Source organism: Nannospalax galili, unplaced genomic scaffold, assembly GCF_000622305.1.
Source record: "Nannospalax galili isolate Female #2095 unplaced genomic scaffold, S.galili_v1.0 scaffold180, whole genome shotgun sequence".
In the NCBI taxonomy this organism is placed as follows: Eukaryota; Metazoa; Chordata; class Mammalia; order Rodentia; family Spalacidae; genus Nannospalax; species Nannospalax galili.
The window spans coordinates 1,012,026-1,028,092 of NW_008348199.1; the positions used below are offsets into that span (position 1 = coordinate 1,012,026).

Sequence of the window (16,067 nt, forward strand, 5' to 3'; positions counted from 1 at the left end):
ATATTTGTGCCTCACACAAATGCTATGTCATATTCTCCACTGCTTTTTCTCTATAGATTGTTAAAAATTATACTTAACCACACAATATTTTTAAATTTTGGAACTATAAATAAGGTATTTAAAGTTTGAAAATGTAAATGTGCAATAGTGACGAAACTGAAATTTCCTTTTGATAATGATATTTTATAAAGAAATAATGAGTTGTGTTCTAAAAACTAATACTGAGGTACTGACCACTTAGGACTTTTAGTTGGCATTGCGTTGTTATTAATAAGCATATGACGATTGCTCTGGTTTATATTGACCTATCCTCACTCTTGCAATATCCAGAAATAAGTATTTTTGGAACCAGCAGAGTGATCAAAAGCTCTTTGCCTGTGTTTCATGGGCGGTTTAGTACTGCATGTTTTTTCCTTTAAACTTGATAAAGCACTGTCTGTTCTCCCGCAGTGCCAGACAAGGCTGTGCTTTCCCTGATGGTTCCCAAATTTGGTTGTTACTGTTCCTGCTGTAGGGATTGCCTAGAAAAGAAGAAGAAGCAGGAGCATACCCTGGTAGATGAGATTGAGCACACAAAATCAAGAATGTCTGAAGTTAATGAAGAACTTAGTCTCATCAGAAGTGAATTGCAGAATGCTGGAATTGAAGACCATGAGGGAAAACGTCAACGGAAGAGAGCAGAAGTTCTGGAAAACCTTAAAAGACTTTATCCAGATTCTGTGGTAATTAGAATAAGTAGTTAATTAAAACACAAAGGCTAAGTGTTCTTGTTTCAGAAAATAGTCTTATTTGAGGTTGGAAATGCAACTATTGTAAGGAACAAAACCATTTCAGGAATTTCATGTTTTGCTTTTGACAGTTATGTTTAAAATACAATAGTAAATTGAGCAAGTGGTAAATACTTCCAGTAGTGTTTATAAGTAATTATTGAAGAGAAACATTGACATGAGCATAGTACTTAGCTGATATCTTCAAAGAAAACATCGTATGAAGTAGTCTGGGTTCTCCAGTCAAGAAACCCCAAAACTCAAATTCTTTTTGATTTTGGTTTTAAATATCTCTCTATAGATAGGTAGATATAGATGTGATATATGGCCGCATCCTCACCATATGTTTTTGTTCTTACTGTATCCAGTATTACTAACTATATTTTATTAGCCAAAATACAGTGGCCTCTGTTACTTGGGGAGTTAGCCTCACAACACTGGTACCATTAGTGTTGGGGGCCTGACCTCTGGTCTCTGTGGATTCTCTATGTAGGGATGGCCTGTTCTCAGTACTTGACACTTAACCATTGCTGTGTGTCAGAACACTTGCCACTGACCTCCATGGTATCACATTCTCACAGACACCTACCTGTCTTTATCTCCTTTACATTGTCTTTCTTGAAACTCCTTTTTTGGGGGGGAACAAAATGTATACAGGTTTTTTTTTTATCTTTTTTTGAGACAGGGTCTTCCTGTAGCCTCAGCTGGCCTGGAACTCACTTTATAGACCAGGCTGGCCTTGAACTCACAGAGATACGCCTGCCTGTGCCTCCTGAGTGCTGGAGTGCTAGGATTAAAGGCATGCACCACCGCCCAGCACTAAATGTATACAGTTTTTTTTTAGTGTGTGTGTGTGCGTGCGTGCGTGCGTGCGTGCGTGCGTGTGTGTGTGTGTTGCTGAGGATTGAACCTAGAGCCTCATGTACGTGAAGTAAGCCTTCTACCAACTGAGTTATATCCCCAATTCTTTTTTGACATTCTTAAATCTTTAAATTATAGATAATGATAGAGGAATAGGGCTAGGTTGCAGAATCTTGTTTTTTCAATTCTTAGCAAAATGACACAAACTTATCTTTTAAAAAGCACATGCTAGTTCAACCACTGCACCTGTGTTAGTTTCTTTCTGTTGCTGTGATAAAATACCATGACCAAGGCAACTTATGTAAGGAAGAGTCTTTTCACTTGTGGTCCAGAGGCTAAGAGTCTATCAAAAGACGGGGAGGCATGGCAACAGAGGTGGCTGGAGCGGAAAGCTGAGTATGCACATTTTCAAGTAGGTGCAGGAAGCAGAGAGAAAGAAACTTGAAGCAGGCACGCTATAGCACACCCCAGTGGCATGCTTCCTCCACAGCAAATCCACACCTCCTAAACCTCTCAATAACAACACCAACTAGAGCTTTTGAGGGATATTCTCATTCAAACCACCACAGAACTTAATGGCAGAAAATTACAGTAGTTCAGATTTCAAAAGGGGTGTGAGCTGGAGATATGATTAAAAGCACTTACTGCTCTTGCAAGAACCCATTTCAGTTCTCAGGATTGACATCCAGTGGCTCACAACCACCTGCAACTCCAGCTCCTGGGGATCTGATGCCTCTTCTGGCCTCTGCAGGCTAATGTGCACACACACTTCTTTAAAAAGCAAAAACAAGGAATTGGAGAGCTAGCTCAATGGTTTTAAGAGCACTGATTGTTGCAGAGGACCCAGGTTCGGTTCTCAGCTTCTATTTAATGACTAACAACTGTCCATAACTCCAGTTCAGGGGATCTAATGACCTTTTCTGGCCTCCATAGATATTGTATGCATGTGGTGCCCTTACATGCATGCAGGTAAAACATAAAGTAAAATTTTTTTAAAAAAATTTAAAGAGGGCCAGGCATGGTGGCGCACGCCTTTAATCCCAGCACTTGGGAGGCAGAGGTAGGTGGATCTCTGTGATTTCAAGGCCAGCCTGGTCTCCATAGTGAATCCAGGACAGCTGGGGCTTCAGGGAGACCCTGTCTCAAAAAGATCAAAAAAAGCCGGGCATGGTGGCACACGCCTGTAGTCCCAGCACTTGAGAAACCAAGCTGGTTAATTGAGTAATTCCTAAGAATTGTTACCTAGTATGAATGTAGCATTAGTTTATCAAGAAGCATAGCTTATGTATTGGTTTCCTTTACTGAGTGGAGGGAGTTAAATTTAAAAACTAGTGGACCAGGGAATGTAAATCTGATGTTCTCTAAACAGAGACGACACTAGGGTTTCTCGTTAAATTGAGAGGCTATTTTTAATCCCTTCCACCAAAGTAAGATTTGTCTTCCTACGCAAGATAGAAGCACCTTGACATAGAATGCTAATGGGAAACTCTGGAGAGAAATGAGACATTCAGAGTGTATTCTCACAAAGAATCAGCTGAGTCCTCACGTGCACCTGCCCTCCTAAGCCCCTACGGGCTAGGAAAGTGGGCAGAGCAGGAATGTGGATGCTGTCACATCACAAAGAAGACAGTCCTTTCACTCTGTGGGAAAGCAGTCAAGAAGCTGCCCACTTATAGAAAATGAGTCGTTTGACCAAAGCCATCTCCATTAAGCACAGGCAAGGAGAAATAGTGAATATCGCAGCTATTGGTACACACAAAAATGAAGAGAAGATAGTATTTACTACTTAAAATTTATTTTTTTATGTATGTGTTTTGCCTCCATGTATATAAGTGACCACAGAGGCCAGAAGAGGGCATATTAGATCCTCTGGAACTGGAGTTACAGATGGTTGTTAGCTGTCATGTGGGTGCTGAGAACTGAACCCAGGTCCTCTGCAAAAGGAGCCAGTGCTCTTAACCACTGAGCCATCTCTTCAGCATCAAAGATAACATTTAAAAGTCAAAGTGCCCAGTCTAGGGGGTTACATAGCAAAATTTTCCACAAGTATTTTCTGCTATGGACAATAATAAGAGATTGAATTTCTAAAACGATTCAAATGTGAGGTGAAACAACACAACTAAAAAGAAATTGTGAGCCAGATGTGGTGGTGCACGCCTTTAATCCCTGCACTCAGAAGGCAGAGGCAGGCAGATCCCTGTGGTTCGAGGCCAGGTAGGGCTACAGAGAGAGCCTATCTCAAAAGGACCCCCTCCAAAAAAAGAAATTGTGAGGCTAAGAAAACAAGTGAAAGATAAAGCATTATTATTGAGAATTGCTCACAGTTAATACATTTGAAGTAGCAAAAAGAAAGACTTGAGATAATGATGATTGAATAGAGAAGAAAGGTCAAAGAGACTTAATTAGATCCGAGAGAATAAATAGATGAGGATGATCTACAGTCAGAAAGCTGGTATGCTGGGAGGAAACTAAGAAATAGAAGAGTGAGCCCAAAGTATGGAATTAAATCCTCAGTCTCCTTGACTAGACTGAATTATGAGGTTAGAGGGTATCCATTTTGTTCAATACTATTTGTTAGTCCCTGTTGGTACCTTTTAGATTCTTGTTTAATAAGCAAGGGGGTGAAGGAATTATTATTTGCTGCACTTTTATAGAATCATCTTAATAGTTAAGTAAAGTGTGGCATCTATAGGGGCATTTCATAATGAAATTGGAGTGAATTTGAATGTATTAAATTGTGTATATCATTTTATAAAATTAGCTGTAATGCTGCTCTGTGACATTAGAAAGTGTGAAATATATGTTCCTCATTAATATCTTTATTTTCCTCTCCTGTTCTGAAACCTACTCAGTTTGGAAGACTGCTTGACCTGTGTCACCCTATCCACAAGAAATACCAGCTGGCTGTGACTAACCTGTTTGGCCAGTACATGGTTGCCATTATTGTAGCCTCTAAAAAGGTGGCAAGAGATTGTATTCGATTTCTGAAGGAGGAAAGAGCTGAACCTGAGACATTCCTCGCTCTAGATTACCTTGATGTAAGAAAGCTGTAATGTTTGGTACTGAATAGTTATCAAATTTTGAATCCTTAGTTACTTAGTCATTTCCCCAAACTGGTATCTTGGCTGGGGAAAGTAGCTTGGCTGTCAGCCAGTCATACAAATGCCTGGAGTTTCTTTACTGGCAGATGAAGAATAATATCAAGGGGGTCACTATGTTCCTTGATTTGTGTCGTTTCTTCCTAGTCAGTTTCCTCTACTTTTACCTCAGAGTCTTCAATTCCTATACCACTGTCTATTATCCAACAGTATGTTCTGTTTTACAACAAAGCATAGGAAATGGGTTAAGACATATAGTCTGTTGGTAAAAGCCAACTCAGTTGAAAATGTTTGGTCCTGAGTATCAGCTCTTGGCCGAAAAGGCTAAATTTCGAGTCTTGAAATATGTATTATGACACCTTAGCAGCATATCTGAGTCTAGGTCCCTGAAATAGGAGCGCTCGTCTCCCTGTAGTAATTATTTTCATTGACTACTAAAGAAAATCTTCTATTTGATTCAGCAGTAGTCTAGCTTACTTTTCTGTTGCTCTGATAAAACACTGATCAAAAACAAAACAACAGCTTGGGGGAGGAAAGGGTTTGGCTTACAGGTTACAGTCTGTCATCAAGGGAAGCCAAGGCAGGAACCTGGAGGCAAGAACTGAAGCACAGACCATAGAGGAGCGCTGCTTACTGGCTCGCTTCCCTAGGCTTGCTCAGTTACCTTTCTTATACAGCCCAGGCCCAATTGCCCAGGGGTGGCACTGCCCACAGTGGGCTGGGTCCTGCTACATCAATCAACAATTAGGAAAATGCCTTATAAGACATGTTTACCAGTTATTCCATCTGGGAAATTCTTCAGTTGGACTCCCTCTTCTCCATAGACCCTAGTTTGTATAAAGTTGACAAATACTGGCCAGCACAATCAGTCTCAATCCTGAACTGTATGTGGAGTCCATAGTGGTCAAGAACACAGGCTGCTACATTCTGAATCCTACTCCTACTCCTAAATAGCTCTACTAGTGGGTTCTTTTTTAAAAATTTCATTTATTATTTTTGTTTTATGTGTGTGCGTGTATTGCCTGCATTAGGTAAGTGCACCCATGTCGTGCGATGCCCGTGGAGTTCAGAAGAGGCTGTTGGGTCCCCTGGGACTGGAGTTACGGACAGTTGTTAGTGGCCATGTCGGTGCTGGGATTCGAACCCAAGTCTTCTGCAAGAACCGCTAGTGTTCTTAACCGCTGAGCCATCTCTCCAGCCCCTGCTAGTGGGTTCTTAAGTTTGTTGAGGTTCCATTTCTGCATTTGTGAAATAAAGAAATCCTCGCCTTGTTAGATTATTGCAGGGGCTCTTTACCTGACATAGTGCCTGACCAGAGGAGAGGTCAGCAAGTGCAAACTGTGTTACTCAAAGCCAGACCTGCATTTCTTGCTTCAACATTTTGCTTATGCCTATGCCCATGAAAGATTCTTACTCTTAATTCACTTGCCTGTTAAAATAGTTTTTTATGTTACTCACTTGGGAATTTTATTTTTCCCAAGGCAAACACATCTTTTTAAAAGCCTTATATGGGGTGAGTGAGATGACTCAGCAGATAAAGACGTTTGCTTGCCACCAAGCCTGATGATCAGAATTTAGTTCCCCGAATCCACGTGGTGAAAGGAAAAAACTGACTCCCCCAAGTTGTCCTGCGACCTCCACATGCATGCCTATCCATGCCTATACACTTAATACATGTATACACGTGTGCACACAATAAATAAAAGTAAAAGAAAGTAACATATATAAAATGTAAACGGAATAGTTCTACCTCTTTCTGTTCACAGTTTTTAAATAGTAACTACTTTAGACTGTTTTTCCATACACTTGAGCCATGTATATATGTGCACACACACATACATGCTTACACACATATTCACCCTTGTGTATGTGTATATATACTAAACATTTTAGTGTGTCCAGGATTTCTTTTAACAGGAATCATCATACTTGCTGGATTTCAGTAATACACTGCAGATACATTTTTGATTTGTAGAGAGAAACCTGAAAGTTGTGTCTTAAGGTCTGAAGGTTTCCTGATCATCTCAGCCTAGAGGGACTTCAAGCTCTGTAGTATTATGCTGCTTTTCAGTACATTTCTAAGGGCATGTTGCTTTCCCCTGGATTTATGATTTAGAGAACATAAAAGACTTCTTATGTATTGTTTTGTAATAAGTAGTTACTGACAGTTGAATCTGGAAGTTTTGCCTTCTGGCTTAGTGTTTGTGTTTTTCAAAATTGTTATATAGGACAATATAGGATTTTGTTTTTCATGTTATCAGACTTTCATGCATTAAGGGCATATTGTTAATCTTTTTCTGTATTGTGGAAAAAAATATGAGTGTTTAATTTTAGAGTAACTAATACATCAAGTCTCCTTAACCTTTCAGATCAAGCCTATCAATGAAAGACTAAGGGAAATTAAGGGCTGTAAAATGATGATTGATGTTATAAAGACTCAGTTTCCTCAGTTGAAGAAAGTGATTCAGTTTGTCTGTGGAAATGGCCTTGTCTGTGAGACTGTGGAAGAAGCAAGACAGATTGCATTTGGGGGACCTGAAAGACGGAAGGTAAGAGACTTGGATCACACTTTTGGATAAATTGAAGCAGCATTTACAAGGTCTCCCTACACACATGCATGCATGTGTGCACATACATACATACACCCCTACACACAGTTTGATATATGTATGCCATTTTTATAGTGAAGACCAGAATAGGACCTAAGATAACTTTCAGTTGATGTGTATGTGTGTGCTTTAAAATATTTTATTATTTTAATTTTATTTTATATGTATGAGTACATTGCCTGCATGTATGTAAGTGTACCCATGTCATGCAGTGCCTGTGGAGGTCAGAAGAGGACGTCGGATTCCCTGGAACTGGAGTGATGGATCGTTGTTAGCCACCATGTGGGTTCTGGGAACCAAACCCGGGTCCTCTGCAAGGATATCCAGCTCCTGACCACCGAGCTGTCTCCCTAGCCCCTGATTGTTCTGTTTTGAGATAGGTCTTGAGTAGCCCAGGTTGGCCTTGCACTTACTATGTACCCAGGGATGACTATGACTTCTGATCATCCTCCCTTTGCTTACCAATGGCTGGGATTATAGGCATGCACCACCATGGCCAATTTTATATGGTGCTAGAGATTGAATTCATGTATTTGTACACACTAGACAAGCACTCTGCCATGTGAGTGAGCCACATCCATAGCCCATCAGTTACATTTTAAAAATCTACTTCTGTACATTCTCAACATCATAAATTGGATTTACTGAGGCTGGGGAGATGGCTCAGCAATTACGAGCACTTGCTGCTCTTGCAGAGGACCTGGGTTTGGTTCCCAGCACCCATAAAATTGCTAACAACCATTCATAAATCCAGTTCCATGGGATCTAACACCCTCATCTGACCTCCATGGGCACAAACACGGTTACACAAAGGCCAAGCACTCATACACATCAAATAAATAAGCATAAAAATAAATAAGAGCTTAGCGTTATTACAGTATTCTAAGGCAGTTGGTTTTTTCACTTCACATGAAATAAGTGCCCTTGCTGGTCCCTGAATTCTCAATTTCCCCTGCATTTTCTATGTATTACATACCTTTTTTGTTACTTTCTTTATAGTCTTTGTTAATTCTTAACTTTGTGGGAATACTTTTATATACTCAAGGTTTACCACAATTAAAATTTTTAATTTTATTACAGAGAGAGCAGGCAGGGCGGGGGGTGTCAGAGGAGAAGCAGTAGGAGTCATGTTCTCTCCACCATGTGGATCCTGGGGATCAAACTCAGGTGGTCAGCCTTAGTAGTAAGTGCTTTTACCTGCTGAACCATCTTACCAGTGCACAACTGAATTTATAATAGCACAATTGATTTTTTTTCTTTTTGAGACAGGGTCTCCCTGTAGCCCCAGCTGGCCTGGAATTCACTATGTAGACCAGGCTGGCCTTGACCTCACAGAGATCTGCCTGCTTTTGCTCCCGAGTGCTGGGATTAAAGATGTGCTCCACCAAGCCCATCCCATAATAGCTCAATTGGAATGTTACTGAATACTAGTATTTCAAGGGAATAATTTTTCTTTTAAAAATAAATATTTTAGGAGCTAAGAAAATGGCCCAGTGGGTAAGAATGCTTGCTCTACAAGCACGAGGACCTTAGTTCAAATCCCTGGTGCCCGCATAAAAAGCCAGGCATGGCTGCAGATGTCTGTAATACTAGCATTAGGGGGTGAAGACAGGTGGATCCCAAAAGCTTACTGGCCAGGGCCTACCCTAAATAGCAAGCTTGCCATTCAGAGAGAGACCCTGTCTCAAAGCAACAAGGGGAGAGAGAGCGATAGTCATAGACACACTCGCATGCAACACACACACACATATACACACAAATACATTTTGTTTTCACTTGATTAGTTTGTATTTAGTTGAGCAATGCTAAATTTTTGCTCAAATAAGCTGACATTGTTATTTTTAAACTACATTTGTAGTGAAGTATATCGTAGTATGTAAGTACTTGAACCATAAAATAAGGCTAGCAGTGCTACTTAGTAACTAGTTATGTGACTTTTAGGCAAGTTCCTCAACTTAATTTTAGGTTTTTTCTCATCCAAAATTGGAGAAATGATAACCTCTTTTATAAGATCATGAAGCTTATATTAAGTACCATCCGGCATAATGCTACCAGAGTGCCTCGTCTTAATAACTGGTAATCATTGTATTACCTACTGGTCAGTTAGCATACTTACCTGGAATGTCCAGAATTGCAAATCAATACAAAACAAACTATTCTTCTGAGACATAAGTCATGTCCATTGTTAAATTGGCTGACATGATGAGTGTTGCATAAATTTGATACTTCTTAGTAAATATTAATGGTAATATAGTCACTGGCTGTTAGTAATCACCATTGTTGGTTTTTCTCTTAAACTTAAGCAAGTGTAATACTAGCTATTAAGGTATCTTATTTTGCTGTCTTATTATGTGAAAATGGACTTTTGTATATTTGTAAAGCTGATTTAAAGATTATATAACCAATTTTAAAGTTGTACAGGGCTCGGGGTGTAGCTAAATGGGAGTATGTACTTAGTATGCAGATTCAGTCCTCAGCACACTGTAGGCAGATGTGAATAGCCCAGGTACTACTTAGCGTCGTCTAGAGTAGCCTGTGCTTGAGCCTAAACTGCGTATCTTTACCAGAAGCAATTCCAGGTGCATTAAAGATATAAACACAGAAACCCTCTAAATGCTCTTAGAAGAACCAGGGGGACTTTTCTTAATCTCAGAGACACAGGCCAGGCTATGAAAGGCAGGCAGCACGAAGAGTCTCTCTGCAGGCAGAAACTAGCATGGGGGCAGGGGCAGCCTGTTGGTAGGCCGCTTACCCAGCATACAAAACCAGTGTGAGTGAAAAAATGAAGAACAATGGCAAACGGATGGAAATATATGCAACCCACCTGTTTTGTCAAATAATAGCTCTTAATCATGAAAAGTCATGATTTTTTAATGGAAATGCTTATTAAAACTATACTGAAGTATTTTTTCATCCACAAGATTAGTTAACATAGCTTTCTAGGTAAGGAGGCTCTTCTGTTCAGTGCTTTGGGACTGAATTTACCAGCTCTGCAAAGAGCATTTCTACCAGTTGTACTTTGTAGGTCCTTCATATGCTGGTAAGCTTACAGTTGTATGAGATGTGTGTGCAAGGCTTATGCATTGAATCACTATGTGATAGGAACAGAATGGAACCAACTCAGGTATTCACATCCAACTAGTGATAGAGACATAAGCACGCCCATTGAGATGCTGTGCTAACCCGAAAGATGACATTATTTATATGCAAGTTTGTGATGAGCTCCAAGATACCATCAGTTAAAACTGAAGGCATAGTTCAGTGGTAGAGTGTCTGCCTAGTATGCCTGATGTCTCCCAGAAACACCCCGTGACAAAAGTACAGTAATGTGTAATACATTACTGTATCTGAAATGTGGGCAAAGCAAATTCCTGAAAGCATTTTTATATGCAAAAGTATTTCTAGGGGCATATATAAGGATTTAGGTGAAAATTTTGATTACCTCTGGGGAGAGTAACTGGGGAATTGAGACTGGGAAATGTTTTCACTCTAATTGACTAGAGACATTTATAAAATATTGAGACGATTTTATTTATTTCATCAAAGATATGCTTACTTAGAACAGTATAAACTGTGGGCTATTTCATGCCTTGACTTTTAGATTTTTTTTTATGTTGTTAAATTATTATTATTATTTTTTTGTCTTTTTTGAGACAGGGTCTCCCTGTAGCCCCAGCTGTCCTGGAACTCACTATGTAGACCAGGCTGGCCTTGAACTCACAGATATCTGCCTACCTCCGCCAACCGAGTGCTGGGATTAAAGGCGTGCACCACCACGCCCGGCGATTTTTAGATTTTTATCTCAGTCTATATTCATTTTGGAGAATGCAATATTTTAGCATATTTTTTTTTGGTCTTTTTTGAGACAAGGTCTCCCTGTAGCCCCAGCTGTCCTGGAACTCACTATGTAGACCAGGCTGGCCTTGAACTCACAGAGATCCACCTGCCTCTGCCTCCCGAGTGCTGGGATTAAAGGCGTGTGCCACCACGCCCAGCTGCCATTTCTTTTTTTAAAAAATATTTTATTATTTTGTGAGTGCACCCATGTCATGCAATGCTGCATGAACTGGAGTTAAGGACGGTTCGTAGCTGCCCTGTGGGTGCTGGGAATTGAACCTGGGTCCTCTGCAAGAGCACTCAGTGCTCCTAACCACTGAGCCATCGCTCCAGCCCCAAAGCCATTTCTTTTTAAGTCATTTTCGTAATATGCTGTTGATGTATATGGCTTCATCAAAAAAAGGGATTATTAAAAAAAAGGGATTATGTAATGCAAGCTATTTGGTATTAAAGATAGGTTTTGCTTTTTAGTGTTGTGTATGTTCAGAACAAATATACAATTTATTTGAATTAAAAATTTTATTTATTTATTTTTATGTGTATGAGTGTATTGCCCGCATGTAAGTGTGGTCATGTCATGCAGTGCCAGCAGGGGACAGAAGAGGGTGTCGGATCCCCTGGAACTGGTCTTAAGGGAATTGAACTCAGGTCCTCTACAAGAGTGGCCAGTGCTCTTAATCACTGAGCCATCTTTCCAGCCCTATAGCTTATTTTAAACCTCTGTAATTGTTTCTACTTTGTTATCTAGAATTTGAGCTTACTAAAATGGGTTTTATATTTGTGGTTTGTTTTTATTACTGCATAACCAATATTTTATTAGTAAAGTTCAGTGTTTTGCACATCTAGAAATTGTCAGCTGCAAATACTGTTTTTAAGCACATTTTTCTAAGGTAACATTTTTTTTTTTTTGTTACAGGCAGTAGCACTTGATGGAACACTGTTTTTAAAATCCGGAGTGATCTCTGGAGGGTCAAGTGACTTGAAACACAAGGCTCGATGCTGGGATGAGAAAGAATTAAACACTCTGAGAGACAAGAGAGGCCAGCTAGTTCAAGAACTGAAGGTAAACCCTCATGGAGTTCTGAAATAGTAAGGAGATAATTATGCAAAGCTATTTCATTTTCTTAATAAAAATAAATTGTGAATTGCTTATTTCCTGTGCCCATTGATTATGTATTGTTGCCTAGCTTTAGTTATTTTACAGTAACTAAATTAGTCCTCATATTATACATACTTTGACTTTTTAAAAATACTTATTTTATTATGTGTATATGGGAAGTCAAGTCTCATAGAGGCCAGAAGAGGTCATCAAGCAGTTGTAAGCCGCCCACTGTAGATGTCAGGAACCAAACTCTGGTCTTCTGAAAGCACACCAAGTGCTCTTAACCACTGAGCCATTTCTCCAGCCCCTTTCTCTGGCTTTTTAATTAGCTTTATTGGGATATAGTTTATATACAGTAACAGTCATCAGTTTTAAGTGTCCAACCCAGTATGCTTAGACAAAGTTCATAATTCTGTAACTACTGCCACATTTATGTATAAAGTACTCCCATCACCCTTGCAAAATTCCTCTGTGCTCCTGTGCAACCACTCCTACAGGGCCTAGGCATCTTGGGCCCTACAATCCAATGTGCATCCTGTCCTTATACTTTGACTCTTCTATAGACTTCCATGCAGTAAGTGGCCTTTTGTGTTATCCTTCCTTCATTTAGCCTAATATTTTTGAGATTTTTGTTAATGTCTGTATCAAAGGTTTTTTGTTTTTTTTGAGGGGGGGGGTCCTTTTGAGACAGGGTTGCCCTGTAGCTTCAGCTGGACTGGAACTTGCTATATCAATCTATCTATCTGCCGGCTTCTGCCCCCAAGTGCTGGGATTAAAGGCATGTGCCTCCGTGCCCGGCTGACCCTTTAAGTCCTTAGAACTTTTTTGTGGGAGGAATCATCTGGTACATTGGGCTGGAAAAGCCCTTGAAGGATGGAAGCGGAGTTTGATGGGTCATTCTTGGTGGGGGCCTAGAAGGTAAGTGTGCTGAGAGAAAAAAGACAGTGGAGGTCTGGCACATGAGGGTTGAGAGTTAGCAAATCCCCATGTCCTGAGAACTTGAGTGGGGTTAAGTTTTAAGGTGACAGACTGCTTTGTTTGACAGAAGGGCTGGTGCTGAGAAAGCAGTTCTGACCATTCAAAAGTGCGGCACCAAGAAACAAGACAATGGAGGCCTGGCACATGAGGGTTGAGAGGGAGCAGATCCCCATGTCCTGAGAACTTAAGTGGGGTTAAGTTTGAAGGTGACAGACTGCTTTGTTTGACAGAAGAAATTTATGGACTGGGTATTCTCCTCAGGCTGGTGCTGGGAAAGCAGTTCTGACCATTCAAAAGAGCAGTACCACTGAGGTGAAATCCATGCTGCACTGGGACAAAAGAAAGGTGTTCCCCAGGGTCGGCACCCAGAAGTTGGTACAGCTGGGTCCAAGGGGGCTGGGTTACATTTGGTGGCAGAACTTGGCAGTGTCACAATGTCATCCACATGATTTTGCAAGATTGAGAAGGTCCTGGAAAGCTGTTGAGGCCTGGGACTGAGTGGCAGGGTCGGAGTCTCTATGGAGAGGCCCTGAGAAGCATGATGCTGTGAAGATGAAGTCTTACAGAGGAGACCCCAGAGAAACTGGAAATGCCAGGATTCTGGGACATCCAGCAAGGAAAGCTACAGGGGAGGAGTGGGGCCAGCCCAATTCTAAGAGAGAAGCTTTGTGTGCCTCAAATAGCTGAGCTGAAGGGATGGAGCTATGTGAGCCTCTGGGGCCTAGCCAATTACACTATAAGCACCAGGTGCTGGACATGGAGCTACAGGATTTGGTGTTTCCCTCTTAGAATTTGGTTTTGCTTTGATGTCATTATCTTACATCCCAGTTCTTCCCTTTTGGAATAAAAATATTTACTTTGTGCCATTACAGGTTGGAAGTGTATAACTTTTTCTTATAGCAGCTCACTGTTAAGAGTCTTTGGACTTTGAAAGTATTGGAATTTTAAAAGATTTGGGGGACTTTTAAAATTACATTATGAGAGACCCTAGCAGACAGCCTGAGAGGGTGGGTTGGGACCTCCTTTGGGGTAGCAGCTCAGAGCTCAGCAAACTGCCAGAGAGTGCTGGGTTCTGGCCTCCATCTACCAGAGGACCTGAGAGCCCAGGGGACTGTCTGACAGTCCCCAGATCCTGCCTCCTCCAGGTGGTGAGCTTCTCCTAATTGAGCCATACCATCCCCCTACCTGGGATTTTGTGAGGCCCCTCCCAAGGCCCCAGGGCAGATCTGGCTTTGGTAGGCTAAGGCTGAGATCCTAGCAGACAGCTTGAGAGGGTGGGTTCAGACCTCCTTCAGTGTAGTGGCTGGGATCTCAGCTCTTAAGTGCCTACATTAAAGAATTAGAAAGAGCCCAAATAAATGACCTAACACTACAACTCAAGGCACTGGAAAGGCAAAAACAAATGAAACCTGTTAAGGTTCAGGTAGCCCTGCCCCCTCATCAACAGGGTCTCAAGGACTTCTCAAGCTCCTGAGAAAAGGGAACCAAGCTGATAAGCGCCCTGGTCTTTGAAGTCAAGAAAAGCAGACTTTTCTCCACTGTTTGGCCAACACAGCAGACTTCCCCTTTGATCTCTAAAGAGAACAGGTTTTAACAATCCTGCTCTCCCACTCCCCCCCCACTTTAAAAAAATGCATCTTCCTGCCTTCTGCAGGAAGCAGAAGCCTCCCTTTTTAAAAGACCCCAGCTCACAACCCGGGAAGACATTTTCTCTGCCCAGAAGGGAATCTGTCCCATGTGTTCCTTTGCTAATAAACTCTGCTTTCCCCTGATCAACCCTATTTGTCATACAGCTACTTTTTATCTATCAAAACCCAAACCCAGCATAAGAGAAGAAATAACAAAATACAGAACAGAAATTAATGAAATAGAAACAAAGAAAACAATACAAAGACTCAGTGAATCTAAGAGCTGGTTCTTGAAAAAATAAACAAGATAGTCAGACCCTTAGCCCAGTTAACCAAAAGAAAGAGCAAATCCAAATCAACAAAATCAGAGATGAAAGGGTTTGAAACATCACAACAGACACCCAAAAGATCCAGACCATTATAAGGGAATATTTAAAAACCTTTATATGACTAAATCTGAAAGTCTAAAAGAAATGAAAAAAAAATCTGAAATCTTGGGAACCTCCAAAGTTAAACCAAGAAGAGATCAACAGTTTAAATAGACCCGTAACATATAAGGAAATTGAAACAGTAATACAAAGCCTCGCAACTAAAAAAAGTCCAGGCCCAGATGGATTTACAGCAGAATTCTACCAGACATTTAAAGAAGACCACCAACCAATACTACTTAAATTGTTCAAAATGATAGAAACAGAGGGAAAATTCATTTATTATTATTTTTTTATTTTATGTGTATGCGTGTATTGCCTGCATGTAGGTAAGTGCACCCATGTCGTGCAATGCCCATAGAGGACAGAAGAGACTGTTGGATCCCCTGGAACTGGAGTTACAGACAGTTGTTAGCTGCCATGTGGGTGCTGGGATTCAAACCCGGGTCTTCCGCAGGAACAACCAGTGTTCTTAACCACTGAGCCATCTCTCCGGCTCCTGAGATAAACAGCTTAAACAGACCCATAACAGATGAGGAAATTGAAACAGTAATACAAAGCCTCCCAACTAAAAAATGCCCAGGCCCAGATGGATTTATAGCAAATTCTACCAGACATTTAAAGAAGCCCTCCAACCAGTACTACTTAAGTTATTCAAACTGATAAAAACAGAGGGAGAACTCACAAATTCCTTCTATGAAGCCAGAATCACTTTTAATACCCAAACCAGGTAAAGACACAACCAAAAAAGAAAACTGT

General features: G+C 40.7%; 1 protein-coding gene across 1 annotated transcript in view; it reads left to right on the forward strand.

Annotated features, from left to right (window-relative positions):
* Positions 1-16,067, forward strand: part of Smc1b (structural maintenance of chromosomes 1B) — an 82,634-nt gene that overhangs the window by 17,681 nt on the left and 48,886 nt on the right. The window contains 4 exon segments of the mRNA XM_017801026.2: positions 462-722; positions 4,481-4,666; positions 7,096-7,275; positions 12,089-12,235. Coding sequence (XP_017656515.1) covers positions 462-722; positions 4,481-4,666; positions 7,096-7,275; positions 12,089-12,235 — 774 coding nt within the window.